This window comes from Bufo gargarizans, chromosome 1 (assembly GCF_014858855.1).
Source record: "Bufo gargarizans isolate SCDJY-AF-19 chromosome 1, ASM1485885v1, whole genome shotgun sequence".
Lineage (NCBI taxonomy): Eukaryota > Metazoa > Chordata > Amphibia > Anura > Bufonidae > Bufo > Bufo gargarizans.
Window position 1 is genome coordinate 257450121 of NC_058080.1, and position 27586 is coordinate 257477706.

Here is a 27586-nt window from a genome sequence, read left to right on the forward strand (position 1 = left end):
GCCTGTACTCTGGAGGACATCATTTGTAGTCCTTAACATAGTACAAGTCAGGATAACAGTGTACACACACGCTGTGACCCAATTTTCAAATATGCCTACTAATGGGGACGTTCACGTCCCCTCTCAACCTCCCCTGCTGTGCTCCACTGTTCCTAACATATGGTAATTAACAAAATAAATGATTGCAATGAATTGTATAATTACAAATATCAACTATGTATGTATTTAACCAACCGCATGGACTTGTAGATGCATTAGAGCATTGATTTGTCGTATTTTACTCATATTTATTACTCTTTATATAAAAACTCAGGCAATCCCTGTAAAGAGCCTGAAATAACCAAATGGATGAATACTCACCCGTTTTGTCCTCTGCTTCTTCCTGCTCTGAGAAAGGGCAGGGATTTAAATGACTAAAATGCAAGTTTTATGGAATCATCAGTATTTCATATAACATGATGATATAATTGTGTCTGACTGTCATGCATGCACATGGTATCCAGGCGCCCCCTCTCTCACTATTTCTGTGCTGGAGAGACCCGTAATTAAGCATTAGCATTCCATCTGGTGCAGTAACTCTGCGCTGTGTGTGCCAGTCCCATAGGCAAAGGTTAACCGCCCTGTAATTGGTTAATAAGCATTTTCCAGACCTGTTTATATAGATGAGAACTGCTGCATAGCGGAACACGTGCCTACTTGTAATTTGTCATCTCTCTATTTTTGGCGCTACCCTGACAAAGGGTTAAATGCATTCCAGTCAACTGGATTACTGCTTTTTAAAAAAAAAAAAAAATTAAAAAATGTCTATTCCACATCTCGAGGAGCTTTATTGTGTAGCCTGAAACGTCTTAATGGATTTTTAGAGATATGTGAGTCTCCTCGATTTGCTTGTGCTCCAAAAATACTTTCTGCAATAAAGTGATGGCCTTCCGAATGCACATGCTGCTATATGCGTCTAGGACCTTTGGACTGTAGAAATAACGGTATCATTATAATATTAAAATAGCAATCTGCAATGAAGGTCCAGATGCATGGTACCAGTTAGAGGGGGGCACAGTCTGACACTGACAGAACTGATTGGTTAATGTCAGACTAGACTATGCAGGGCCACACTCCCAACTGGTTACACCCGTCTGGACCTTCATTGCAGACTGCTAGCAGTTTATCTATAACTTCAAGAAGAAATAATAGAGGAATGGCATAACATAGAGCCATAACAATAGATAGCTCCAGAATTGTTACTACATGGGGAATGCATATAGTTACTAAAACATGCCAGGAGACGTTAGACGTCAGCTAGGACAAGGGATAAGTCGCGGCTAGCCTCTTCACCAAGAATGAGCATGGCATTGCCTGTAGGCACCCATAGACATTAGATCATGAATAGATCAGCTGACAGTGAAAATGCGTATAGGCGCCTTAACTGTAGTAAAGCGGGTAGTGTATATCAGGCGGTCAATGCAAACACTCAAACAAACCTCCTCAGACAAATGGCCTGATCTGGTCAACGGTATAAGATATATCAGGTTCCAATCAATCTGGTCCACAGCTTGTCAATGAGTTCCAACAGCTCTAACTATAGCCATAGCAGTTGCATAGCAGGGCCGAAGACACGAGGGGGCCCACTCCGCTGTGTATAAATGCACATTGAAGAATTCCTGTTATCTGGCATTACCGTGTAGATTTCCCTTTGCACGTAAGATCTGATATATGACACCACTACTCGTCTTTTGGTTTCTGCACAAGTAATAGTAGTTGTGGTGCTGTTTTCATTACTGTAGTTCTTTTCACTGCCAACATAGCGGAAGTGGAGCTCCAGCCTCCATAGATGTCACCGCACTGGATACCTAGACATCTGATGTTGGATGTATAGAACTGATGTACGGTATATAAGGCCATGCTTAGAGTGAATCCCAAGTATGTTCTGGTGTCAAAATAATGGCATATCTCTTCTCACAGGTGGCCCACACAAGTTGCCTCTTCTACAGGACTCTGCCGATACGGCAACAGGATTGATTGCTGCTGGGGATGGGCACGACAGTCATGGGGCCAATGTCAACGTGAGTATTAAAATGGCTGGGGCTTTTGCGATTTAGGTGGGGCTTCTACAGATCTAATCATAGCTTCCATACATCATAGCAGGGCTTAATCCTGGGGGCTTCTGCACGTGCAGCCTTAATACGGTGACTCTAATTCACCCATATAATTACCAGAAATGCTCTATGAATCATTTATAACAATACATCTGAGGAACGTAGACTCTAAATACATAAATTAACAGGACATTTTCCATTGCTGAAGCTTCATGTTGTAGGTTTGCCCTTTAGTGCAGTAGCATGGCCTAGAAGTTCTCTCTGAAGGACCAGTAGACTTTAGATACTTGCTGCCTTCACTATAAAACAGTCACAAATACATGACTGTAGATTTAGTCTAGAAGGGAGCTACTCGTATTCTTCTCGTATATGTTCAGTGATGACTATCATTAGAGGACCACCTATGTATGGCGGCATGTATCTTATGGTATGTGGTACTTTTCACCTCTGTTGGCAAAGGGCATGTGGTGTATACTTCTGCTTAGTGTTCTGTGACTAATTCCATTAATCCAAGGCCTTTTTAGGGTTCAGAAAGCACCTAGTATTTTTGCAGTTTCTGACCCACTAATTACACACTGGGTGCTCGTGTAATTAGCAGTTGTACCTGCACACTATGGAGAAAAGCATCAGTGGTCCCGGCCACCAGAGAGGCTGGCGCTTTTTCTATAGTGTGCAAGCACGACCACTACTAATGGATTGCACGGCGGTCGTAACCATGGAAACAAGCGGTGTATAATGTGATGGAAAAATTAATGCAGCCAGCAAAGTAGGCAATATGGACAAGCATAATACATTATACATAATACAATTGCCTTGTATTAACTTTGACTACATGATAAATGCTATTTGCTGAAGTGACAGGGGACTTTCACACTAGTATTATTCTTTTCCGGTATTGAGTTCCGTCACAGGAGCTCAATACCGGAGAAAAACTGATCAGTTTTATCCTAATGCATTCTGAATGTAGAGCATTCCGTTCAGGATGTCTTCAGTTCAGTCCCTCTTACGTTTTTTGGCTGGAGAAAATACTGCGGCATGCTGCAGTTTTTTTCTCCGGCCAAAAATACTGATCACTTGCCGGAATGCCGGATCCGGCATTAATTTCCATTGAAATTTATTAGTGCCAGATCCGGCATTAGGTGTTCTGGCAAAACGGATCCGGCATGCGCAGACCTTTAAAAATGCAAAAGAATAAAAAATACCGGATCCGTTTTTCCGGATGACACCGGAGAGACGGATCCGGTATTTCAATGCATTTGTCAGACGCATCCGGATCTGTCTGACAAATGCCATCCGTTTGCGTCCGGATTGCTGGATCCCGCAGGCAGTTCCGGCATCCTCTGCCGCAAGTGTGAAAGTACCCTAATGCAGGGCTGGCCAACTTGCGGCTCTCCAGCTGTTGTAAAACTACAACTCCCACCATGCCCTGCTGTAGGCTGATAGCTGTAGGCAGACTGGGCATGCTGGGAGTTGTAGTTTTGCAACAGCTGGAGAGCCACAGGTTGGCCAGCCCTGCCCTAATGCATTCAGAGTGAACTGCCAAAGATGCTGGACAGTTTAATCTCCATAAACTTTTATTTGGTTCAGTAAGGCAAGAGTGAGGTGTCCAGGAGGTTTTCAGATTGCAGTCCGAGTCTTACAGCCATAGATGACACCTTGTATAGACAATTTTCCCGTTGACCTGTATAGCAGTCATGACTTATTGTTCCTGGTATATTACTTATTCTACCAGTTCACTAAGGCCTCATGCACACGAACGTATTTTCTTTCCGTGTCCGTTGCGTTTTTTTTGCGGGTCATTTCATAGGGTCCGCAACAAAAAAACTGAAGCTACTACGCGTGCATTCCGTTTCCGTATTTCCATTCCGCAAAGAAATAGAACATGTCCTGTTATTGTCCGCATTACAGACAAGGATAGTATTGTTCTATTAGGGGCCAGCTGTTCCGTTCTGCAAAATACATACTTTTTGTAGATCCGTTTTTTGTGGACCGCAAAATACATATGTCGTGTGCATGAGGCCTAAGGCTCATGACCTAAGAAAATATTGGACACAATGGAAAGTATTTTGGATAATTCTGTTTTTTTTGTGTTGCTTTTGACAGTGGCTTTCAAGCATGGTAATTGGCAATAGGCAACTTTTCATTTATAAAAAGCAGAAATATTAGCCAGTGTTTGTAGGGCACTCTTCTCCTATCTGGGATGAATCCTCTGCCTGGGCTTTGTTCCCCCTTTAGAAGGTTGAGGTCTGTTGTACATCACCTTCGCCTCCTGGACTGTTACTTTTTGGTTGTTTTTGTAATTGCTCAGAGTAACATATCATACTGGTAAGGATATTAACCAAATAAGTAGCCAGTCTAGACATGGGTATAATACAGCTGTCATGGCGGTCATCTATAACTGCTGGATTATGCCTGCTACAAATAGATAGGTGTATGGTATTCACCCTATAAAATGTACATTTAGAGAGGACTGCCATTGCGTTCCATAATATTACTATATCTGTCCATCGGTAGTAAAAGGGCTAAATGAAATACTGAGGGAACCAGAATGACTCTGTGCATTTTATTACCTGGCAGCACAGAACATGTATGGCATACTAAGGCAGCGTTGTGTACCACTAATTATAAAACACATGGGGTAATATGACCCACAGATACCAGTCATTTGAGGACTCTCCTTTCACTATAACATATGACAATATGTTGACCTATTTAAATGCTGACTTAATTTCAGGATGAGATCAACCCTCCTTTAATTGATGGTGTGAAATCCTGCAGAGGACATAACTTTTGAAGGCGAGCCCTATAAAAAGTCATGCACATGACTTGTTGCTTTCATATTGACTTGACTTCATAGTACTGAGGCCAAGCTAAACAATACAACAATGCCACACAGTAGAGTTACATTATTATGACCACCAGCTAATATCCAGAGTAACCGCTGTGTGCAGCATAGACCGCTGCTGGAGGGTGCATGAGGGAGTATCCATAGAGCAAACATGATGATCGAGGTGGTCCACAGATGCTCAATTGGGTTCAAGTCTGGGGAATTAGGAAGTCTTGGTCATGCTCTTTCAACCAAAGTTGGACGTTTCTAGCTGTGTGACTTGTTGCGTTGTCTTGCTGAAAGATCCTATTTGCCCCAGCAAAGACAGTCAGCATGTATAGGTGTACGTGATCTCCAAGTATGGATTCATACCCAAATTGGTTGAAAGTGCCTTACACATGGATGAGTGGGCCCAGAGAATGCCACAAAAACATTCCCCAGGCCATAACACTGCCACCACCAGCTTGTGTTTTTCCAGGGTGTTTGTTATCTGATGTTTCTCCCCTGACATGCCAACGTCCATCCGTTAGATGAAGCAGAAAACATGACTCATTCGAGAAGGCAGCGAAGGCCCAATTCTGATACTGCCGTGAAAATGGAAGCCTTTTATGCTGATCCAACTTCATTAGGAGAGGTGCAGTGACCATCATTGTGTTTTCAGAGCCCGATATTCAGTAGAGTTTTCTGAACACATGTTTTAGACACATGTCTGGTAGCCCCCTGGTTCATTTTGGAGGTGAGCTGCTCTACTGGAACATATCGGTCCGCCCTTGAACACCTTCATAGCCAACATTCACCTCTCACATTGATGGCACATGGTGCTCCACATTTTCCACATCACTAATTCGCAATGGTGCTATTTGTCCACTCTCTATACACTTTAACCACAGCAGCACCTAAACAGTTCAAAAACTGCACAGTTTCAGAAATACTGCCACCCTTGGTGCAAAAGTCAATAATCTCTTTTTGCAACTCTGATAAATTGCTCCTTTTACCCATGACAGCAACGAGGGATATGTATGCAGTCAGCCTATCACACACCTTATATACCCACCAAGCCAGCTCACCACATGTGACTTCCTTCGTGAGCTACACATTACCAACGTAGAAAGTAGTCCTAATAACGTGACTCAACTGTGTACACCAGGGATGTCCAACCTGCGGGTCTCCAGCTGTTGCAAAACTACAACTCCCAGCATGCCCAGGCTGTCTACAGCCATCAGCCTACAGCAAGGCATGGTGTGGGAATTGTAGTTTTGCAACAGCTGGAGAACCGCAAGTTGGCCATCCCTGGTGTAGATTTACACTTATACTATCTAACCACCCTAATTTTGATCATAGGACCTTTAAAAAAATTGCAGTCTTTCACTATAATATGCCCCTCTCTGTATGAATGTCCTCTCTAGGACCTAATATGTAGTCCTGTAGCACTGCTCCTTCAGATAAGGAGTGTGTTACCAAGACATTATATTAGGAAACTGCTGTGAGCTAAAAAAAAATATCTTTAAAGGGGCTTTAAAATGGAGTTGCTTATACCGTACATATATCATGAAGATATGTCACCTCCAAACAGCAGTACACTTGTGATTATTTATCTGACCCTCGATTTAAAGTCTGAAACATAAACTGAAGCATTCTTGGCCACAAATAGCTTGCAGAACATGGATCCAGCTGACACGAGAGCTGTGCTATAGTCCTCTCCTCGGTGGATGGCAGACACATATCTGGACTCTATACCAATCAAGAATAAAGATAAATGGAAACACGTTCTTCTGCCAAACTCTGCAGCACTTTGCCAAATGCAGTTTTACAAATGAGTCTAGGCTATCCACAGGAGGAATGGGGCAGCTCTGTTCTATCAGTGTATAAGCACATCACACATATATCATTTAGCACTCACTGCAATATTACGTCTACGTTGAGCAATGGCCATGGATTAAACAGAATTACATTATCACTCTGCATTCTCACCTCCCTATGTGGCTGAGAAATTTCACTGGAAAGTTTGATGACACCAGTAAACATTGAGATTCCAGTATTCGCCACTTTGTGTTGGTCTATCACATAAAATCCCTATATAATACATTTAAGGTTATTTTCACACTGGCGTTTCTGGGTCCACATGTAAGATCCGTTTCAGGGCTCTCACAAGCGGCCCAAAATGAATCAGTTCAGCCCCAATGCATTCTGAATGGATAAGGATCCGTTCAGAATGCATCAATTTGGCTGCGTTTTGCCTCGGTGGCGTTTTTTAGACGGTCACTAAAACGCAGCTTGCAGCATTTTTGTAACCGTCTGACTATGCGGATCCTAACGGATCTATCTAGAATTACAATGTAAGTCAATGGGGATGGATCCGTTTTTAACTGACACAATATGGTGCAATTGAAAACTGATCCGTCCCCCCATTGACTTTCAATGCAAGTCAAGATGGATCCGTTTTGACTTAGACTTTTTTTTTATGAATAATGCAAACGGATCCGTTATTAACGGATACAAGCGTTTGCATTATTCGTGCAGATTCATCTGTGCAGATAAAAGGCGGATCTGCACAAAATGCGAGCGTGAAAGTAGCCTAAGTTTGTGAGTATAATGTGACAAAATGTGGAAAAGTTCAAGGGGTGTGAATACTTTTTCAAGGCACTGTATGTGGGGGAGAAACAATTGCTGCCATGATTTTTCCTCCCCCATTATTGGCAGCATATGCCTGATTACCCGTGCAGTTTAATAGGGCCTTAAAGAGTTTCTGAGTTTTCAGAAAACTTTTGGTATATCATAGAAACTTATGAAAAGTTTTGATCGTTGGGGCCCTGAGTGCTGAGACTCTCACCAGTCACAAGAATTAGGAGAGAGAAGTCCCACATAGCATGTTCTCTCTCGCACTCGCATGAGAAAAAGGGAGGGAGACTCGGTAGAAGTCTATGAGCCCGTCTCTCTTCCATCTCCAGTGGTGAGGAGCGAGAGTGCTCTATACGAGTGCTTCTCTCTTCTCCTTCTAGTGATCGGTGGGGGTCTCAGTGCTCGGACCCCCATGGATCAAAACCTTAGATACGTCTCTATGACATTTCAAACGTTTTCTGAAACCTCAGTGACCCTATAAGGCTCATAATTGCTGATGTAAGTAAGTGTATGACGATCACATGACTTGAATGTATATGGTACAGAAATTGTGTATTTTTCATGCTGGTGATCATTTGAGTAGTCTCCTTTGTTTCAATTCTAAACGGCGGGCAGATGTCTGTTCATACAGGTGGGTGTATGTCAGCATAAAAGATGTGAATGACAGCAAACAATCAGGCGATTATCGCCCCATGTCACCGGCCTGTGAGTGTTATCTTATATTTTAAATTGTGCCTGTACTTTGTGAACAATATTGTTTCACAGTGACATATCTAAAGTTTTGATCAGTGGGGGACCAAGGACTGAGCACCCCACAAGGAGAGAGAAACGCTCACATATCATGCTGTCTTCCTTGCTGTAGACTACAGAAGCGAGGACAGACTCAATCGAAAGACTACGGGCCTGACTCGCTTCCGATAGTGTGCTATGTGAGTGCTTCTCTCTCCTCATTCCAGCAATCGGTGGGGCCTCAGAGCTTGGACCCCCACCAATAAAAACTTTTTTGATCTGTCACTGTCAAAAGTTTTCCCAAAGTATACTGCCACTTTAAGTGTTATGTTGGATCTTCTTAAGCCATTTATGACCCATAATAATGGAAAGATCATGTGCGGGATTACAGTAAAAGTTTTATTGTTGCATTTTACACTTTTGGAAATATTTTTGGTATTGGCATGATGGCTAAACCACATTGTGTGTTATTTAAGGGCACCGCTTGTGTAAGCCTACCGAAAGTACAGTCACAGACATGTCACACAGTATAGGCAAAGGCATCAGAGTGACCCAAGAGCACAGACGGTGTGCGGGCCATATAAGCGGGGCTTAGATTGCTGCATGCGACTGCTGGCTTCTCCATGTAAAGTTATTAAGATGCTTGTGCTGCTGTTTTGATATGCATATCACATACTAGTGCACCTTTCCATTTACAGGCACTTTCACGCTTTCAGTGGTACTCTACTAAATCCAATGGCATAGCACTGCTTGTTCTGGCAACAGTGGAATCAAAGTACTGTACTTAGATCTGCTGCTCTCCTAAATTCTATAAATTGCTTGTCTTCTGGCAAGTTCTCATTGATCTCTTTAGCGTAAAAAGGGCCACGTCTGTCAGGTCAATGTGAGACTGTTTCATCCTGCAAAATGGACTGCTTTACATGGATGTTCTGGCCAGCCTGGAGAATGTGATATCCCTTCCCCCCCTTTCTTCCCAGGAACCAATTTTGCACATACCACAAAAATGTTTATATTACATGTAGTGACATAGCAGCACACGTGAAAAGCATAGTACATCATTTGCCATTTTATATGCGTCACACAAGAAGCTCTCAGGTAATACATGGTAGATAGACTTTGGTTGTTGGTTGAGCAGTTGAACAATCATCTGATGAATGATAATTTCATAGGCACAGCCGTCGCATTTTAGTCCAAATTGGCCATTACAATTGGCCGGTCGATGGACAAAAGACCTTTATGGGATCTTTTGTTAAACTATCGGACAAAAATATTAAACATGGTAGACTTTTCAGATGAAAATGGTCTGTCATTAGCCGGTTAAAATTATCGTTCATAGTCTGATTTCACCTGATGAATGATCATTTTAGTATGCCACTGATCGTGAATGATTGATCGTTTAGTATGCCACAGTTTTTTTCTGCAATTTGTATTAGATTTGTGGTGTGGATTTTCGATAGATCTCACTGTTCCATTGAAATCTGCGCAAGAAAAAACTGAACAATAATTGACATGTTGCAAATTTCAAAATCCAGACAGCAGGATAATTTCCGCACCTAAGAAAAAGATTTGTCTAATCTCGTACACTTTGCTGGTACTGTATTACACTGCGTTTTTTTGCACAGAAATCAGCATGAAAAAACCCTGCATGTAATCCACATCTTGTGCATCTTGAGTAATGTTTCTTTTTATGCAGATAAGGTTTTCAGTGCATCATGGTCAGGGCTTTGATGTTTGGTGCACCATGGTTTCTCCATAACGTCGTCCAGTGCTTCTCCTTTTTGTTTAATTGACACTTGCTGAGATTTAAAAGCCGATAGCGATGACGCAGGGGAAGCCAGGTGCAATAAAGGGAGTTGCCTTGTCTTCAGTGCAGCGAAAACCTTATCTGCAAAAAAATAAAAAGAAGCATTTTTCAGGATTAGAGGTCCATATTTTCACAAGAAACGTAAGATTATGTTTCAGGGCACCTACCCTTTACTTTGAAACAGATTTTGGAGGTGACAGACTCCTTTTAAATTTGTGTTAAAATGTGGCCGAAACTGTGATCCTGTGAACTATAGAAGGAGGACACCATTGTTTGTGCGATGTGTAGTCGTAACCTTAGAATTGAATTGATGATTGCTGGTCCTCAGGAAAGTGGACTTTTCAAGAATGTCCACTACATTTTCTGATCTCTCTTGTCTTAAAGGGAATGTGTCACCAACATTTTGACATCTGAGCTGTTCTTAACAACATTTAGAAAATATTTAATAGGCATAGGCACAATGGACTGAATGGGAACTTGATTGACTTCTATGGGAGCATTTTCTAGGCATGCTCTGTGACCTGTGCAGAGGTCATTGAACAAGGAAAGAATAGATAAGCTCTGCCAATCACCTATTGTGAATGGTGGATCCTGTGTTATTTATACCTAGAGGTGATGCCATTCTAAAAGTGGATTTACATGTCCTGATTGTTGGGCAGCTTATCGGGAACGAACGTTCCTATGAACACTCATTCCCGACAATATGCCCATTTTAATGTGCCGCAAAATGCTCATTCATCGGGTGATCCTGTCATTCATGCAAGCACATCAATCATCGTTTCTGGTCAGCAGATTGTGCTGTCTAAACAGTGGTCTTCTGCCCAGAAACAGTCCAGCTCTATGAGGATGAGCGATCGCAATGGCAATTCCTCGTCCTCATACTGTGATGTAGATCCGCAGCAGTCTCCTTCACTGAACGAACAGCCAACTGTCGGGAAGGATCACATGCTTCCTGACAATCAGCTGTTGGATCGGAGCGTCTAAACCTGCCTTTAACCTTCCTGTAAAGATAATCAGGTAACTGCAGTAAAGTGATCTGTAAAGACCTGATGTGGCGCCTGTTATAAGGCTGTGTGCAACGGTATTTTTCCAGATCGCGGCCGGATCACCATCGGACCTTATCTTACTGATAAGAATGTGGCTTAAAGAAGTATTTATGACCTCTTAGTAGTTTATAGATAAGGTTTATTAGATGACCAGCACAAAGTGAAAGTACCAGTCACACAGCTAGAAAAACAGTTAACCCTTTGTGACCTAATGGCTCAATATTTTTAATAAAGGCCAATTGAAAATATGATTTTTAGCCAAAAATTTGTAAAACGAAATTGTAAATAAAAATTTCCTCCAAAGGTGTACATAGCCTTTAAGCTGGCTTGGTGATAAGCTGATAGTTGCAGATCTGGCTACAGACACTCATGGTAATCAGCAGACATCGCTAGGGGAACTTGAGCCGTTCATAGATAAGTGGTCAACCATCTAACATTGACAGAATGGTTCTGTCAGATTAGGGGACTCTGTGAGCACCTCTCAGCTCTGGCTAACAGAGGGTAAACCCTACTATCCTCTCTGTGACATCCATATGCCCTAAAACAACCCTTCCAGTTTATACATTATAGACTATATGATGGTCAGAACAATTGATTGAAGGCTCTGGTCACGAGTGGCATTGATGTCTATACAGCATATACATTGTGAGACATTTTATATCAGTTCCCAAGTCTGGTGGTTAAAGGGATTCTGTCATCAGATTTAACCCCTCTAACCTAAACATATCCTCATGTCCAGACTAATAAGAAGAATCCTAAGCTGGCCTTACTAAACCTCACTGTGGCTCTATTTGCCCCAAAAAACAGGTTTTTATAACCTGTCAATCATTTACTTAAGGTGCCCAAGGAGAGGTCTGTTAATACAGGAGAGGTGCCCAGTGCCGCCTTCCCTGTCTTCAGCGCCGCCTTCCCTGTCTTCAGCACCGCCTTCCCTGTCTTCAGCACCCGATTCTCTCCCAACAGATGATATCAAGGGAGACAAGGATCAGACAAAATGAATATTTTCAACCAGTAGCGTGCCTAGGTTGTTTGGCTCCTGGGGCGGGTCTTTTCTCTGACAACCCCCCCCCCCCCAAATACTTCCAAAATTGTACCCCCTCACAGTAGTATTGCCCTCATTGTACAACCTTCATAGTAGTTTTGTACAGATATGTGCCTGCTAACAGTAATTATGCCCACATTCTGCCCCCTTAAAGTACCTTCATTGTGCCCCCTTCACAGTAGTTATGCCCTCATTGTGCCCCCCTCACAGTAGTTATGCCCTCTCTGTTCCTCTTTCACAGTAGTAATGCCCTATATGTGCCCCTTCACAGTTGTAATGCCCACGTTGTGCCCCTTTCACAGTAATAATCCCAATTGTGCCCCCTTCACAGTAATAATACCCTCTGTGCCCCCTCCATAATAGAAATTCCCATTGTGCCCCCTTAATAGTAGTAATGCCCTTTGTACTAGTAATGCCCATTGTGCCCCCTTCACAGTAATAATGCCCTCTGTGCCCCCATCATAGTAGTAATGCCCTGTGTGCACTGTGCTCCCTACAAAGTAGAAATGCCCATTGTGCCCGCTTCACATTAGCACTGCCCTCTGTGCCTCCTCCAGAGTAGAAATACCCATTGTACCCCCTCCATAGTAGAAATGCCCATTGTGCCCCTTCACATTACCAATGCCCATTGTGCCCCCTCCAGAGTAGAAATGCCCATTGTGCCCCCTCCAGAGTAGAAATGCCCATTGTGCCCCCTCCAGAGTAAAAATGTTAATTGTGCCCCCTCTAGAGTAGAAATGTCCATTGTGCCCCCTCCAGAGTAGAAATGTCCATTTTGCCCCCTCCAGAGTAGAAATGCCCATTGTGCCCCCTCTGTGGGGAGCTGAGCGGTGAGTGACAGGACCCAGCTCCCTGCGCTCCAGCAATGAGCGCTTCCATCTATATTGATGAAAGTGCTCATCTCTTCTGGACTCTGGCACCCTCTGAGAGCCGGACACCCGTGGCGGACCTCCCCCCCTCCCTCCTTAGTATGCCACTGTTTTCAACCAATCCTTTTGTTCTCATGGCAGATAAAATGTCTGGCAGCAGCTTTCTCTGCTCTCCCCATAGCATACACAAACATGTTCGGCTGAGCTGTACGTGTAAGCATATAGGGAAGCCGGGAGGAAAACGGGATAGTTAGCTGACAGTTGTTCGGCTGACAGCCATTGGTGAATGGCAAGCTTGAGGTGGCCATACTCTTTAGATAGCTCCTGTTCAAATTGTCCTATGGCCAACAGTTATTCTTCCCAACCACTCCATACACATGTAGCCCCATGCAGTGAAGTATGCATATGTTCTGAGTGGAGAGAGGGGAGTAGGTTGTTGTCAGATAGCTCTAGTGGCGACTTATCTCCCCTGAGAACAAAAGGATCAGGCACGTAGAACTCTAATATCCCAATCCTTTTCTCCCTTGACATCTGCTATTGGGAGAGAGTCAAGAGGCCTCCATAAACATTCGATGGTCAGCAAGTCCCACCAAAATTGTGTACAGATGGCTTTCTCTACTGAAGTCACTCCAGTGAAAGGGAACAAATGTGCTCTCTTAAGAGGGGCCTATATTGCGATTTAGAAGTAGTTAGGAAGATATGTTTTGGTGCACTACTTACACCAGCTTGCTTGCAGATTGTTCATTATGTGAAGCAAGACCAGGTGGAATAGCTTTTTTAGCTCATATTGGTGAAAGATGGCCTTAGCTTTACACTCATGGTGACAAGCATGTCTTGATCTTTAAGAGTAGAACCAGAGATTTAGCTGAGCTGCAGATGTTTTCTCTTAGACTGTTAAAAATTTACTATAGTTAATGGGCATGTGTTTTTTAGAGTTAACCTACACAATGGTTGTTGACAGTGAGCAAGAGAATGACCCTCAATTTTTTGTAATTTAATAAAAAAAAACAACTGCTGCTCACATAGCAGTGTGGTTTTTGGCTCTCCGGCTGCCCATATGGTCCTACCTTACACAAAGCCCCTGGTCAAGCGGAAAGCATGTATAACCAGTGTGCATTATGAAGGATCCATTGAAATGATCAGGTACTCGCTGATTTCAGCAGACGACTGTTATCCAGAATGGTGAGGCAGTTTAACTTGGCTGATGAGATTACATGGTGCTTATCTGTGAGTATGGAAATAAAGTCCATGAAATGGAATAAAGTACGTTCTGTCTGCAGCCCTGGGAGAGAGAGACACCGTCAGCAGTTTGCACCATGATGGTTCTGTCTGAAATGAGATGCAGCAGTGCTATGCCATGTACAGTACCATGCTACTAACTGCTTTTACCTTTCAGCATGCATTGTGCATTACAATAACCATCTTGTTTTGTGCCATTACTTTAATTTTAAATCTGTCCCAGATTTTTTTTTCTTCTTGCAGACTTTCTCTGAAAGTTGAATGTGTTTAAGGCTGCCGGAATGTAGCATGTTGATTAAGACCCAAGTCCAGCCTACCCAAAAGGAACAAAAAAATAATAAAAATAAAGATCTACAATTCCTTTTTTGGACATTTGTTTTGCAGCTTTCTACTACGTCTTAAGGCAGAGAATAGCCAGCGTAAGGTGCCGTACACAAGGTTAGCTAAACATGTTTCTTACAAATCATTTTGGCAGAATACCGTGTGTGTCTGGGAAGAACAGACTCTAGATAGAATCCGAAATTTACTCCTTTTCAATGCTTTTCACTGACCAGTATAATTACTTTAAATTGTACCTATCACCAAGACATTCACTGTTCCATCCAGACTTCCATTACTCATGAGGTGCAAAGTACACTTCCTAAAGTCCTAAAATTGATCTGCAGGCTAAATTGGGGCTGAAAATGGGTCACTGCATGTTGCGTGTTTCTGTATGACCTAAGCCTTGTCTTGTCTTTTCTTATTATGTCTGAATTGGCATGTTTTACTTTATATGCATGCAGGTGTCTGGTAATATTACCTGTGCCTCCGAGGAGGTGTACAGTGTTTTATTGTCCCCTAAGGATACTGTATATTATACCTATGACACAGAATAGCTGGAATTCCAAGGTGTCACACGTCAACTGTATTCTCACGTCACACAGGTGGCCCAAGCACTAAAAGTGAGAGTACAGTTCTAAAGGTCCCTTGTGTTTTACTACGTGTCCCACTGTTATCAGCCACCAGATTATAACGCTTAGTTCACATTTTATTGTTACTCTGTTAAATGAAGTCATATGGAAGAATCCTGCTCCTGCCTCAAGAGGGATTGGTGGGCACCGAGCGCTGTGTTGTTTTTAGGCTGAAAACATACAGTATATGCAGTTTTTGATGCAGTTTTAGGTGCATTGATGCCACTTTTTGACCCCCAGTCAGAAGTAAATCCAGCAGGAAGGGGAAGTGTAAGTCCAACCTTTATGTTCCCCTATTCCTTTTGAATTTACTCCTGGCTCTAGCTCTGAAAAATGCCCTTCAAACTGCATCAAAGCTGTATGTGTGATTCCACCCTTAGGTTATGTTCACATCTACATTGAAGGCTCTGTTAGGGGCCTCTGTCACAGATTTTGTTAAAGCTGAACCCGGACATAAGCTCCCATTCACACATTTAGCTTGTATCAGTGGAGCATCGGATCATTTCTAGCTCCCATGCTCCCTTGCCCTAGACAGGGGCTGTTTGTTTACTGCCGGTGACGTACCCGCTTTTTTCAGTATGCTAGTCAGAGGCTTCTACCTAGCGGTGTTCCCAGTGATGTTACCGACACTAATGGGTGGTCTTTAGTGCTGCCCTAGCCTGTAAAACAGCCTAGGGCAGCGCTAAAGGCCGCCCATTTGTGCCAGGGAAGTCACTGGGCTCACTGCTAGGTGGAAGTCTCCGCCTAGCATACCCATGTGAATCTCGGTACATCACCAGTAGTGAAAAAAAAGCCCTTGTCCTGCGCCATGCATTTGTAGCTCCAATGTCCAAGTTCAGCTCTGAACCCGAACAACAACCGCATGATGGACTAAATAGAGCAGGATGCTGCGCTATATTGTCTAGTAAAATGACGTACACCAACGGAAACCCGACCTACCCTATTGTTGTCAATGGGGTCCATTAGGTGCCGTTTGTATACCTCATAAATCAGGTCTGGCGCTTCTGTTACTTTCATTGTTCAGTATCTGTAAAGAAGCAGAACAAAAGAATTTTAAAAATGCTGATTTAAAGGATAACTGTCATATTTAATTTTATTTGCTAGTTTATTACAGCTAGGCATGAATACCCGAGTTAGTCTGTCAATGATTGCCAAAAGATGTGTAATTACCTTATAATAACAGCTTTCATTAAAGACTCCTGTCCTTTTCCAATGCTCCTTTAAAAGAACGTTGTTATGGCTCATCTGTCTCTGGCTAGGAAGACAAAGAGGCGGTCCTTCACACTGCATGCCTGCATTAGGCTTCAGAGTGAGGAGGTGTGTCTCTTAGTAATCCAATCTGATTGGCTGGCAGGAAGCTGCTGGCTGCAGCAAGTTTGTATGTGACCTGAGGGAATGCAGTTTTGGCCTCAGAGAACTGGCAGAGGAGCCATCTTGAGAAGATCCTCATAATGTAGGATTCAAAACAGATGTAACTAAGGGGAAACCTCAAGGAAAACAGCGGTAAGTGAAGAAGCTAAAGATTGCTTTATGCATAATGCTGCTGCAGCAGTAACATATGCTAAAACAGTTATCCTTTAAACCAAGCCTTGAGGGTAGTTTCACACCTCTGTATAACTGATCCAGTAGACTGTTCTGGCAGAAAACAGCCTGCCAGAGTTCATCAGATCTAGCCTAGAAGGATACTGCCGTTCAGTGCCAGACCACATTGGCTATAATGGGATGCAGCAGGGATCCAGCGGCTTTCTGGCATGAGTGTCAGGTTTTAGCCGCACAAAAAACGCTGCATGCGGTTATAGTCAGTAGGGTCTGGCTAGGCTGGATCCGGTGAACTGCCGGAACAGCCTGCTGGATCAGTAAAATGGAGACGTGAACCTACCCTAAGGTGTACCTGCATTGTAAAAGAACTTTTGATTATTACAGCGAAAATATCAAAGGTTTTGATAGTTGGGAGTCTGGGTGCTGAGAATGCCAGAATGAGGATAGAGAAGCGCTCACATAGCACACTCTCCTCGCGTCAGGAGACAAATCAGAACAGCCTAAAAAGGGGAGATTTATCAAAACTGGTGTAAAGAAAAACTGACTTTAGTGCCCATAGAAACCAATCAGATCCCATCTTTCATTTTCCAAAGGAGCTCTGAAAACTGAAAAGTGGAATCTGATTGGTTGCTATGGGAAACTATGCCAGTTTTCCTTAACACTAGTTTTAATAACTCTTCCCCAAAGACTTTCTGTTGAGTCAGTCTCCTACAGCGAGGAGAGACAACATGCTATATGAGGACTTTTATCTCCTCGTTCTAGCAATCGGTGAAGGTCTCAGGACTCAGATTTCCACAAATCAAAACCCTTGATATGTCACTATGACTTTTTTACAGTGACATTTGAAGGCGTTGGATAGAATAAAGGATCAAAGCACCACTCTTACCCATGGGTCGTAGTATTGCATCCTGGCCACATTCTTTTGAATAAGGCTTAGCTGCACTACTAGCCCACGGACAAGATTGACACTGTATCCAGATAAAAGGGACATTTTTCTCAAAGATCCCCTATAATTATTATATGACAGTTATTTTTATTGCCATTATCTTAGAACAGGAGCCCACCACCTGTGGCCCAGGAGCCACATACGGCCCTCAATGCCATGCCGTGTGGCCCAACTATTTACACACAGAAAAGCATGTCTACCTGTAGCTGCCCACATGTAGTTTCCATGTCAAAGATGAGTAGCACACAGGAGGGACAGGCAAGTACTACTGGCGTACTGTGTATCCATCTTTGGGACCCTCATATATGGGGAAAAGGGGGATCCATCAGGCATTTATGCCATATACTTTTGATATTATAGAATTTATCAGATGGTGATGCCCCTTGGATGCAGTGAAGCATTGCATGGGAGTTGCAATGTGACCTACTGTGACACGACCGTCACAAACATCCAACATTGTCGTTCCAGTCTTTTTGCGGCCCTTGGGAGTGGTTCAGTTTGGCAGTGTGGCCCTCAGACTAGAGAAGGTTGCGCACCCTTGTCATGTTTTAAACAAAGGGGGTCATTTATCATTCTGAAATACACCTAAATCAGGCGCAGATCTGTGACTTTGCCACGCTAACGCAAGGTCTAAACACGTGGGTGTGACGTGGGCGGTGAGGGGACAGTAGGCCTGTCTCATTCACCATTTTCTACGCCTGTTTGAAGTGTAGAAAAAGGTCTAAATGTAAGACAGCTCAGAAGCTGTCTTACATTTGGAATTGGTGCTGGATGCTCCTAAGTTATGGAGAGGCCTGCACCTCTTCATAACTTCGACGATCCACCGCCAGCGATGGCGCTTTATTAAGTCCGACGTCTAAAACTCTAGTCTTAATAAATGTGTCTATTTCTGTTTGCTTATCAGATGAAAATCTTTATTTTTGTGACCAGTTTTACAGTAACACAAACTATTGGCACTCAGCCCTGGCCAATACTGACGGCACAAACTTTTAGTTTATCCAACCAAGCTTCTAGTATCTACGGACACTTGATGTTATGTTAAACTGCCCCCATATTGTGGTTGCCAATCATACAAATGTCATTTTCACATTATCGATAGGTAGATGGGCTTGTGGCTTCATGACCAGTTCTGTACTTGCATATCTGTGTTTCTTCTGCTATTTTACAATGCATGTGACCGATCGCCAACCATACCGTGCTTAGGGCAAAAGCAAAAACGTGTGCAGCTCCCTGGAATCCACTTGAAAGCTTAAAATGACATGGCAGGCCATGGAATCCGTGTTTTGTGGCCAGTCGTGCTGAATGCGTGATGAGAGATGTCACTTCTGCAGATAAAAAGAAGCGCAAAAGTGCTAATCTCCGTCCATCAGTCAGTTTATGATCTGTATAATGCAGCTTATCAAATCGCATTCTGCATCACAGAGAAAACATCTGTTCCAGCACAGAAATAGTTCTTTAGATTCCTCTTTGTCTCCTTTTCTTTGTAATCGTGCCAGTAGAACCGGACTGATGACAGCTGGACTACAGCACTGTAGTTTTGAACCACAAATGGCAAACAAGTGACCTCTGTACTATGTGTCCCAGATATCCTGAAATGTCACATCAAGCTTGTACGTTGTCATATCCTTATTCCAGGATGAAATCTGGCTCCACAAATGGAAGAGCACATGTTTTTCTGTAAACCGTGGAATAATTTGGGCTACTCATTTTTATTTAGTTGTACTCTTACGGGGTCCAAGAGTGTAAAGTATTTTTTTCAAAATACAAACTACTATTAAAAAGACAGCTTCCAACACGTCATCCTCATTGTTTACATTGCTAAGCAGCTCACTGCAGGTGAGACCAAAGCCCCTATACCCTTTAAAGGGAATTTATCAACAAAATTGTTTTCTGCCAGTTAAAAAACACATCCTTTTTTTCTAATCTAATATTAATCTATACTAATATTTTCTGATTGTAGATTTTTATTTTATTTTATTTCCTGAAGATGGTTATTGGGGCGGCCATCCCAGGAGGGAGTAGATAAGCTGTGATATCACCTATTGTGGATGGTAGATCCACCGTTGTGTATATATAGGTGATATTAGTCATTCTAGTCCTGCCTGTGATGATAAGCAGATAAGTGCAATAAAGTGATCTGTGCAGACCAAGAAGTGGTGCCTATTTATTAGGCTCAGTGACCAGGAAGAAAACCGCTGGATTTTATATATATTTTCAAAATATAGATATTGACATGGAAAATTAAAAATAACATGATCAAAAATTCTTAAAAAATGTTTGTTTAAATCAAGTTTTATGTTAATCAGTAATTTTCCGGTGACACATTCCCTTTAAACTATTGTCAGCCGAACCCACAGTTTTTGGCAGGGCTAGTCGACAGTTGAATGTGTATGGAGAATTCCCAGTGCTCTTTCTACAGATGGTGTCAGGTAGAGGAGGATTGGACAAGCTGAATTTCACTGCCAATCTTTTTTTTCTACCGGGATATAAGAGATATCTGGCAGCGGCTTTCTCCACACTGAAAACACATACATTCTCTGCCAACCATGTATGTGTGTGGGGGGACTGGGAAGAGATAGCTTTTGACTGTAAATGACAGTTCTCTGCGTTGTCCACACGTGACTGAAATGCTGAGGATTTGCCTTTGCGGATTTTAATGCAAAAGATTCACAATGTTGTACAGTACCAGAAAAGTGGATGAGATTTTAAGAAACAAATTGCAGATTGCACCCTTTGCAATGGATGAAATTCACTGCCATTTCCTTGGCAAATACTGCACGTAATACATTTGACTTTTTTGCTGAATTTTCAGACATGTACCCTAAGGAATGCCACTGCGTTTTTTGATGCAAATTTCTGCTCCAAAGCCAGAAGTCACTTATGGTTTTGCTAAAAAACAACAACATGAAGACTGCTAGAAATCTGCAGCGTTTAAAAAAAAAAACCGCTGCATGTGACACCACTTAATGGGTGAATTCACATGCAGCAGATTTTTCAGACTATAAGATACACTGGATTATAAGATGCACCTAGGATTTGGAGGAAAATAAGAAAAAATATTTTTGATCAGACCCCTAATCTTCATTAGAAGCCCAAATCAGACCCTTATTCTTTATCAGACATCATATCAGATCCCAAAATCAGAACCCAAGCTCTATCAGACCTCAGATTAGACCGTCCTCAGACCCCCGAGCTCCATCAGCCTCAGATCAGACTCTCAAACCCCCAAGTTCTATGAGCCTATGAGCCTCTTCCCACCCTTAGACCCCCAAGCTCCATCAAATCAGATCCCCATCAGACCTCAGATCAGACTTCCATCAGCCTCAGATCAGAACCTATCAGCCTCAGATCGGACATTAAAAAAAGTAAATGAACTTACCCTGCTTGCTCTGGATGACACTGCCACTCACACTGCTCCCTGGTCTTCTTCCAGCCATCGCTGCACTGTGACCTGACAAAGCATCAGGTCATAGTGTGCGCCTACTGTACGTACACTGTATGCAGTCAGGACCAGTGATGGCCAGTTCGCATTGTTCGCCCGCAAACACATGCGGGCTGCCATCTTTTCTGACAAGTCCGGCGCGGGCCGGTCTGAAATCAAATGCGGTCACCGGGAGCAGGCAGTTCCGAGAACAGCCGCCGGGGGCCTTCATAGGGCTGTTCTCGGAACTGCCTGCTCCCGCCGACCGCATTTGTTTCAGACCGGCTCGCGGCACAGGTAAGGACTTACCTGTGCCTCGCCGGACTTGTGAGAAAAGATGGCAGCCCGCATGTGTTCGCGGGCAAACAATGCGAACTGGCCATCACTGGTCAGTACACAGTGCAGAGCGGAAGCCTGAAGAAGACCAGAGAGGGTGAGTACAGCCGTGCAGCTCTTCCCTCACCACTCCCTGCCAATTGCATGCTGATTACTACTTTCATAATGGACTATAAGACACACAGACACTTTTCCCTCACTTTTTGTAAAAAAATGATGCATCTTCTGTTGTCTATGTGCCAGAACTGAATTCTGCTCCAGCTAAACGAGTTGGGTCTTGAAGGTCCTGTCCACAGAGAGCCTCCTGCTTCTCAAGCTCCGGCCCTATTAAAAAGACTGAAGAGACTCCGGGAGGGACCCCTCCCCCTCACACTTATTGACAGTGTGCAGGTGTATGGGTGACAGAGAGGAGACCCTTTAGTTAGTTTAGTGATGTGGAGAGCTCCCTTAATAAGTGTATGGGTGGTGGTGGGGTGACATTATTTTACCCATTGTTGGGAGCCCTAACCCATAAATTGGCAGAAATCATCAATGTGATCACAGTTGATGATGTCACAGTGGCAATAGTTTTTCTCCTGTCTGAGCTTCCACGAGTCACACAGCCAGCACCAACTGCATGCTGTGTTGCACTGACCTGACGGCAGAGGGCCTGACCCACTTGAGAAAAAAAAGAAAAAAAAAAGACTAGCACTGATTAGTTGAGGCTCAACCAACCAGCATTGGGCTCATTTATTACAAGTGAGCTGCAAGCTACATATGGCTCACAAGCTTCAGGTTAGGGATCCCTGCCCTAAAGAATAGCATTTGTGAATGCAATGTTCTCTCAGAAACACATTCATTTTCTGTTTGTTACCTGTAGGCTAAGTTCAGACAGTGCAGTTTTGGAGCATGCCAAAATTGGGATTGGATCCCTGAGGGATTAGAAGTACTATGGTTTCTATCTTTCTTCTCCGTTAAAGTGAATGCCCACCTTTTAACACTATTTTATACTTAGGTCCAACATTCTATTATAAATATAGAGTATAATAATCAAGAGCTCTGTTTTGAGTTACAGAAGTCCAAGTTCCTTGCTCCACTTTATACAGTTAATGAAGTTTAATGATACAATTCTGTCTGCCTGCAGCCACCACTAGGGGGAGCTTATGATCTTGTTGCATGCAATATTATTATGCAGTAGTCTGTAGACACCTCTAAAATGTTATCATTTAGCTCAGTATTTTTCAGTGGTTTCAGACTCTGTACCAGAAAAACAGAACTCTAAGGCCTCTTTCACACGAGCGTGACGGATTAGGTCCGGATGCGTTCAGGGTGCGTTCAGTGAAACTCGCAATATTTTGCAAGCAAGTTCAGTCAGTTTTGTCTGCGATTTCGTTCAGTTGTTAATTTTTTTCTGTGCGGGTTCAATGCGTTTTGATGCGTTTTTCACACACGTGATAAAAACTGAAGGTTTACAAACAACATCTCTTAGCAACCATCAGTGAAAAATGCATCGCACCCGCACTTGCTTCCGGATGCAATGCGTTTTTCACGCAGCCCCATTCACTTCTATGGGGCCAGGGCTGCATGAAAAACCTCAGAATATAGAACATGCTGCGATTTTCACGCAACACAGAACTGATGCATGAAAAACAACGCTTATGTACACAGACCCATTGAAATGAATGGGCCAGGATTCAGTGCGGGTGCTATGCGTTCACGTCACGCATTGCACCCGCGCGGAAAACTCGCTCGTGTGAAAGGGACCTAAGGGCACGTTCACATATGGTAGATACATTGCAGATTTACCATCACAGATTTTAATGTGGCAAGTCTACAACATTGTGCTCTATCAGCAAAGTGGATGAGATTTTAAGAAATTTCATCCACATGCTGTGTAAAAAGTCAGCAGAGTAAATTGACATGTGGTGCAGATTTTAAATCGACAGCATGTCAACTTATGGCTCATGCACACAACCGTTGTAGTTTCGCTGTCCGTTTTTAACGGATCCGTTGTTCCGTATCTGAGGTTTATTTTTTTCTGTTTTGTGGCCGCACTGTTTTGTGTGCATAAGCCCTTATACTGAGATTGTCCGCTGTGGATTTCACTCTTTGCAATGGTGAGGGTGAATCCACAGACTTATGGCAAAATCCACAGTACATTTTTCTGCCGTATTTGACGTCTGGTGGGGATGTACCCTGATGTTTACATGTAATGGATTCTGTTAAAATTTTCTGTCGCAGAATTGTATGCAGAAAACCTTGCAGCGTTTTACAGTACCATAAAAGGGAAGTACCCTTATCCTCGCGCAGCGAGTCCGCATCGCAGCTCCCGGTCTGACCTCACAGCACTGACGGGATTCACATACCATTATATTGATTTATGTAACCCTTAGGCCTCTTTCACACAGGCATCGCGTGTGAGGGCCGGATAGGATGCGGGTGCATTGCGGGAAAATGCGCGATTTTTCAGCGCGAGTGCAAAACGTTTTAATGCGTTTTGCACGCGCATGAGAAAAATTGGCATGTTTGGTACCCAGACCCGAACCCAGACTTCTTCACAGAAGTTTGGGTTAGGTGTTGTGTAGATTTTATTATTTTCCCTTATAACATAGTTATAAGGGAAAATAATAGCATTCTTAATACAGAATGCATAGTACAATAGGGCTGGAGGGGTTAAAAATAATAAACAAATAAATTAAACTCACCTCATCCACTTGTTTGCGCAGCCCGGCTTTTCTTCTGTCTGGTGATAGATCATGTGATGGACCATGTGATGAGCGCAGTGATGTCACCAAAGGTCCTTTTCCTCCCAGGTCATCAAAGAAGAAGAAAGAAGAGATGCCGGCTGCACGAACAAGTGGATGAGGTGATATAATTATTATTAATTTTTTTTTTTAACCTCTCCATCCCTATTTTACTAAGCATTCTGTATTAAGAATGCTATTATTTTCCCTTATAACCATGTTATAAGGGAAAATAATAAAGATCGGGTCCCCATCCCGATTGTCACCTAGCAACCATGCGTGAAAAACACACCACATCCGCACTTGCTTGCGGATGCTATCGATTTTCACGCAGCCCCATTCACTTCTATAGGGCCTGCGTTGTGTGAAAAACGCACAATATAGAGCATGCTGCGATTTTCACGCAACACACAAGTGATGTGTGAAAATCACTGCTCACGTGCACAGCCCCATAGAAATGAATAGGTCCGGATTCAGTGCGGGTGCAATTCGATCACCTCACGCATTGCACCCGCGCGGAAAACTTGCCCGTTTGAAAGGGGCCTTACAGTTCTGGAATGTGTTGCATAACACTGGCAGCATTATGCCAGTGTTATCCAATACATTCCAGAACTGTAAGGGTTACATAGCATCATAAATCAATATAATGCTATGTGACCCCCAGCAGCGTTGGGAGGTCAGGCCGGGAGCTGCGTTGCGGACTCGCTGTGGGAGGAAACGCTTGTCTGCAAGGGGCCTCAGGGTACATGCACATAGGATGGATTGTGAATTTGCGGCAAATTTTGTTTTGCGGATTTGCAGCAGATTTGATCCTATGCATTGGATGAAATCTGTGGTGAAAATCTACATCAAGGACTGACATGCTGCTGATTTAAAATCTTCCCCTGATCAAACCAACAAGACCACACGTATAGTACAAATCCATTCTTTATTACATTATATCAATAAGACATACTGTATTTGATTGTGCTCCTGGGGATCATCAAAGATTTGGATATTTTTCTATAACCTAACCTGACTTATACTTCTCAACAACATTGTCTCTTACTTGTTTGGAGAGTTCCTTGGTCTTCATGGCAGTGTTTGGTTAGTGATGCATCTTGCTTAGGTGTTGCAGCCTCTGGGGCCTTTCAAAAAAGGTGTGTATATGTAATGACAGATCACGTGACACTTAGATTGCACATAGGTGGACATCATTTCACTAATTATGTGACTTCTTAGGGTAACTGTTTGCAGCAGAGCTTTTTATGGGCTTCCTAACAAAGGGGGTGAATACATACGCACATGCCAATTTTCTGTTTTCTATTTCTAAACAATAGTTTTATGTATATATTTTTCTCATTTCACTTCACCAACTTAGACTATTGTGTTCTGATCCATCACATAAAATTCAGAATAAAACATTGAACTTAAGGCTGTAATGTAACAAACATGAAAAAAGTTGAGGGGGGTGAATACTTTTGCAAGGCACTGTATAGAGATGTGGTCAAGCAGGGATACAGCTGTTACAACATTAAGGCATATAAACCAAACATAATAAACCGAATAATAACAAAAAAGCACTGGGTGAGTCAAACATACAGACCTAGAACCAAGAAGGGCTAGAAACCTCGACGTATGTTTCGCCTCGCTTCCCCCTCTATTTTACAATTTTTCTCGTTGGGTTTTCTGATTTAAAATCTTACTGCATATCAGCTTACGGGTAGATATTTTTCTGCGGAATGTGTGGGTGACTCGATGGAAAATCCAGAGCATTTCTGCTATGTGTGGAGTACAGTATAAGGCCTCATGCACACTACCGTTGTGTGCATCCGTGTCCGTTGTTCCATTTTCTGCGGACCTATTGACTTCCAATGGGTCCGTTGAAAACTCGGAAAATGCACCGTTGTTCATCCGCGTCCGTGATCTGTGTTTCCTGTCCGTCAAAAAAATATGACCTGTCCCATTTTATGGACGGACAACGGTCCACGGACCCATTCAAGTCAATGGGTCAGTGAAAAAACACGGATGCACACAAGATTGTCATCCGTGTCCTTTGGCCTCTTTCATACAGACAGATCCGAAGATCCGTCTGCATAAAAGCTTTTTCAGATCTAAGTTTTCACTTTGTGAAAACTCAGATCCGACAGTATATTCTAACACAGAGGCGTTCCCATGGTGATGGGGACGCTTCAAGTTAGAATATACTACGAACTGTGGACATGACTGCCCCCTGCTGCCTGGCAGCACCCGATGTCTTACAGGGGGCTGTGATCCGCACAATTAACCCCTCAGGTGCGGCACCTGAGGGGTTAATTGTGCGGATCACAGCCCCCTGTAAGACATCGGGTGCTGCCAGGCAGCAGGGGGCAGACCCCCCTCCCTCCCCAGTTTTAATTTCATTGGTGGCCAGTGCGGCCCCCCCTCCCTCCCTCTATTGTATTAATTTCATTGGTGGCCAGTGCGGCCCCCCTCCCTCCCTCTATTGTATTAATTTCATTGGTGGCCAGTGCGGCCCCCCCCCCCCAGGCCCCCTCTCCCTCCCTCTATTGTATTAATTTCATTGGTGGCCAGTGTGCGGCCCTCCCTCTATTGTATTAATTTTTCATTGGTGGCCAGTGTGCGCCCCCCTCCCTCCCTCTATTGTATTAATTTCATTGGTGGCCAGTGTAAGGCCTCCCCCCGGCCCCCCCTCCCTCCCTCTATTGTATTCATTTAATTGGTGGCCAGTGTAAGGCCCCCCCTCCCTCCCTCTATTGTATTAATTTCATTGGTGGCCAGTGGCCTCACCCCCCGATCATTGGTGGCAGCGGAGAGTTCCGATCGGAGTCCCAGTTTAATTGCTGGGGCTCCGATCGGTAACCATGGCAACCAGGACGCTACTGCAGTCCTGGTTGCCATGGTTACTTAGCAATATTAGAAGCATCATACTTACCTGCTGCGCTGTCTGTGACCGGCCAGGAGCTCCTCCTACTGGTAAGTGACAGATCATTAAGCAATGCGCCGCACAGACCTGTCACTTACCAGTAGGAGGAGCTCCCGGCCGGTCACAGACAGCACAGCAGGTAAGTATGATGCTTTTAATATTGCTACTGCAGTCCTGGTTGCCATGGTTACTGATCGGAGCCCTAGCGAATAAACTGGGACTCCGATCGTAACTCTCCGCTGCCACCAATGTTCGGGGAAGAGGGCAGGCCGCACACTGGCCACCAATGAAATTAATACAATAGAGGGAGGGAGGGAGGGAGGGGGGGGCCGGGCTCACTGGCCACCAATGAAATTAATACAGTAGAGGGAGGGAGGGGGGGGCCGGGGGGCCGCACACTGGCCACCAATTAAATTAATACAATAGAAGGAGGGAGGGGGGGCCGCACTGGCCATCAATGAAATTAAAACTGGGGAGGGAGGGGGGGTCTGCCCCCTG

At 43.6% G+C, this 27586-nt stretch overlaps 1 protein-coding gene across 5 annotated transcripts in view; it reads left to right on the forward strand.

The window, feature by feature from the left end:
* The window catches only part of NPNT (nephronectin), a 101068-nt gene that overhangs the window by 17437 nt on the left and 56045 nt on the right, over window positions 1–27586 (forward strand). For 3 of the 5 annotated variants that reach the window (XM_044302620.1, XM_044302597.1, XM_044302615.1), the window contains exons 2-3: window positions 1960–2060; window positions 14653–14706. In XM_044302620.1, the coding sequence (XP_044158555.1) occupies window positions 1960–2060; window positions 14653–14706 (155 nt within the window). The remainder of the gene's footprint in view (window positions 1–1959; window positions 2061–14652; window positions 14707–27586) is intronic. The other 2 variants (XM_044302606.1, XM_044302627.1) reach the window with 1 other exon arrangement.